General features: G+C 35.1%; 1 protein-coding gene across 1 annotated transcript; it reads left to right on the forward strand.

Moving 5' to 3' along the window:
* Nucleotides 1469-3331, forward strand: LOC107641459 (putative pentatricopeptide repeat-containing protein At1g12700, mitochondrial). The gene has a single exon (XM_016344950.2). It carries the CDS (start codon nucleotides 1529-1531, stop codon nucleotides 3329-3331), a length of 1803 nt encoding a protein of 600 aa, XP_016200436.1. The 5' UTR covers nucleotides 1469-1528.

A 3336-nucleotide genomic window follows, 5' to 3' on the forward strand; every position in this document is an offset into this window, starting at 1 on the left:
GTAAAGTTTATTTTTTTAATATAATTATTGTTTATCTATTAAAATAAAATATTTAAAATTTTTTAGTAATAATAATCTTAATTTGTGTTCTAAAGATATATATTTGCTAAACTCTATTTTTGTTTTTGTTGCAAATTAAGTGTTATTTTTAATTTCAAGAAGCTATTAATTAATTTTTACTTACATTTTGGGTTTTAAAATAAGTATCACTTTGCTTTTTAGGTTCATTAAAAAATTATGTAGATACTAAATAGAAAGATAATTCTAGGAGATAAAATAATTAATGAAGAAAGAGATAGTATTAGAGTCTCTTTTTTTTTTTTTTTTTACCAAAGATAGAAGACTCGATCCCGCAACCTCTTAATTGAGTATGGGGAGACTATGCCATTTGAGCTATTACTCATTGGCAAAATTTAGAAAGATATGTAACTCGAACCCGCGACCTCTTAATTGAGTATGGGGAGTCTATGCCATTTTGAGTTATAACTCATTGGTTAAAAATTTGGAAAGATAGGAGACTCGAACCCGCAACATTTTAATTGAGTATGGGGAGTCTGTGTCATTTGAGCTATTATTCATTGGCTTAAATTTGGAAAGATAGGAGACTCGAACCCGCAACCTCTTAATTGAGTATGGAGAGTCTATGCCATTTGAGTTATTACTCATTGGTTAAAAAATTTGGAAAGATAGGAGACTCGAACCCGCAACCTCTTAATTGAGTATGGGGAGTCTATGCCATTTGAGCTATTACTCATTAGCTAAAAATTTGGAAAGATAGGAGACTCGAACCCGCAACCTTTTAATTAAGTATGGGGAGTCTATGCCATTTGAGCCTCGAACCCGCAACCTTTTAATTAAGTATGGGGAGTCTATGCCATTTGAGCTATTACTCATTGGCTAAAAATTTGGAAAGATAGGAGACTCAAACCCGCAACCTCTTAATTGAGTATGGGGAGTCTATGCCATTTGAGCTATTACTCATTGGCTAAAATTTTACTTTTTTCTCTTTTGAGTTTTGATTGCTTAAACTTTCAATATGATCTAATAATTGTCTTAATACTTATGCAAAATTAAACAGAGATACTTAATATAACAGGAGGAGGTACGAGCAACTAAGCTCACAATTTAGTAATTAAATAAGTTTATCAATTACATATCCTAATGTCACATGTTAATGTTATCAAATAAAAAAATATAAAAATACAAAATTTAAATTTTTAATATATTTATTGCTTATTTATTAAAGTAAAAAAAGTTTAAAACTTTTACTAATAGTTAAATTTAATATATTTTAAAGCTCTATGTATTTGAACTTAAAAAATTTAATTATAGAAATCTGGGCCGAAGCCCAAAGTTGCAGTGTAGAGAAAGATTGAGATTCCCATGGCTTAGGAATATTGGGCCAAACATGACTGGACTCATTGAGCCCAATTCTCAGTCCGAGTTGAAACTGAAACTCAACTCAACTCGCTCTCTGACTCAGTCCCTTACTCTCACTAGTCGCTCCAGAATCCATAGACATTAGACAATGCTGGGTTTACGAAAAACAAATTCCAAGTCTTGTTTGCTACGCCTTCAAAGGCTTGTTACACTTTCGAATCCCATAATTTCTTATAATTTCCCTTTTTCTTCTTCAAATTATTGTACCCATGATAGTCGCATAGGTGTTCATAAAACGGTGAACAGAACTCAACTCTTGAATTCTATTAGGAACCTCAAAAACGTTGATTCTGCTTTCAATTTGTTTCACAAAATGGTTTCAATGAATCCTTTACCATCTGAGAAGGACTTCAACTTGCTGTTTGGTTTCATTGTGAGGATGAAGGATTACACAACTGCAATTTCTTTGATTAAGCACATGTGCTCATTAGGTGTTTGTGTTAATGTCTGTACTCTCAATATTGTTATCAATTGTCTATGCCGTTTGGAGAACACGGCATTTGGTTTCTCTGTGATGGGGATGATGTTCAAAATTGGTTTGGAGCCTACAATGGTGACACTTAACACCATTGTTAATGGACTTTGTGTTGAAGGGAACGTGGATAGTGCTATATGGTTGGTCGAGCACATGGAAAACATTGGTTATCAACCCAATGGTGTCACCTTTGGAGCAATTATTAATGGGTTGTGTAAGATTGGAGACACAAATGCTGCAGTTGAGTGGTTGAAGAAGATGAATGAAAGGGATTGCAAGGCGAATGTTGTTGTTTACAACACAATTTTGGATGGTCTATGCAAGGATAGGTTGCTATCTCATGCTTTGAGATTGTTCGCTGAAATGACCAACAACGGTATTCGGCCTACCGTTATCACTTATAATTGCTTGATTCATGGCTTGTGTAACTTCGGTCGATGGAATGAGGCTGCTTCTTTACTGAATGAGATGATGCAGGGAGGAATTATGCCGGACGTGCACACTTTTACAATCTTGGTGGATGCTTTTTGCAAGGATGGCATGATTTTGGGGGCGAAAAGTGTGCTAAGTTTCATGCTGCAGATGGGAGAGGAGCCTAATGTTGTTACCTATAACTCTTTGATTGATGGATATTGTTTGCAAAGTCAAATGGAGGAGGCCATGAAATTATTTGATTTGATGGTTCATAAGAACTGCTTGCCAACCATTGTGACTTATAACTCTTTAATCCATGGATGGTGCAAAGTTAAAGACATCGATAAGGCCATGTGTCTCTTAGGAGAAATGGTTAACAAAGGATTACATCCAGGTGTTGTAACTTGGACCACTCTTATAGGTGGGTTTTGCAAAGCAGGTAAACCACTAGCTGCAAAGGAATTGTTTCTTGCAATGAACAAACATGGACAAGTTCCCAATCTCCAGACCTGTGCTGTTATATTGGATGGCCTATTCAATTGTCATTTCCATTCTGAAGCATTTTTGTTGTTTAAGGCAATGGAGCATAGTAATCTGGATCTTGATATTGCAATTTACAATATCATGCTTGACGGATTGTGCAAAGGTGGAAAATTCAATGATGCACAGAAGCTTCTTTCTTGTGTTCTAGTTAAAGGGATGAAAATTGATGCGTATACTTATAACATAATGATTAGAGGTCTATGCAAAGAAGGATTGTTGGATGATGCTGAAGACTTGCTCATGAAAATGGAAGAGAATGGTTGCCCACCTAATAGATGTTCTTATAATGTATTTGTCCAAGGGTTGCTGCAAAGATATGACATTTCAAGGTCAAGAAAATACCTTCAAAGAATGAAAAACAAGGGCTTTCCCTTAGATGCTACCACTGTAGAATTGCTTATCTGCGCCTTCTCAGCTAATAAAGGAGACAATGCATTGCAAGAGTTGCTGCAGAACTGAAGATT

The sequence above is a fragment of the Arachis ipaensis genome, chromosome B05 (assembly GCF_000816755.2).
Source record: "Arachis ipaensis cultivar K30076 chromosome B05, Araip1.1, whole genome shotgun sequence".
Classification (NCBI taxonomy): domain Eukaryota; kingdom Viridiplantae; phylum Streptophyta; class Magnoliopsida; order Fabales; family Fabaceae; genus Arachis; species Arachis ipaensis.

Excerpts from the sequence above, each read along its gene's own strand:
- LOC107641459 (XM_016344950.2), top strand. The coding sequence starts at position 1,529 with ATGCTGGGTTTACGAAAAACAAATTCCAAGTCTTGTTTGCTACGCCTT.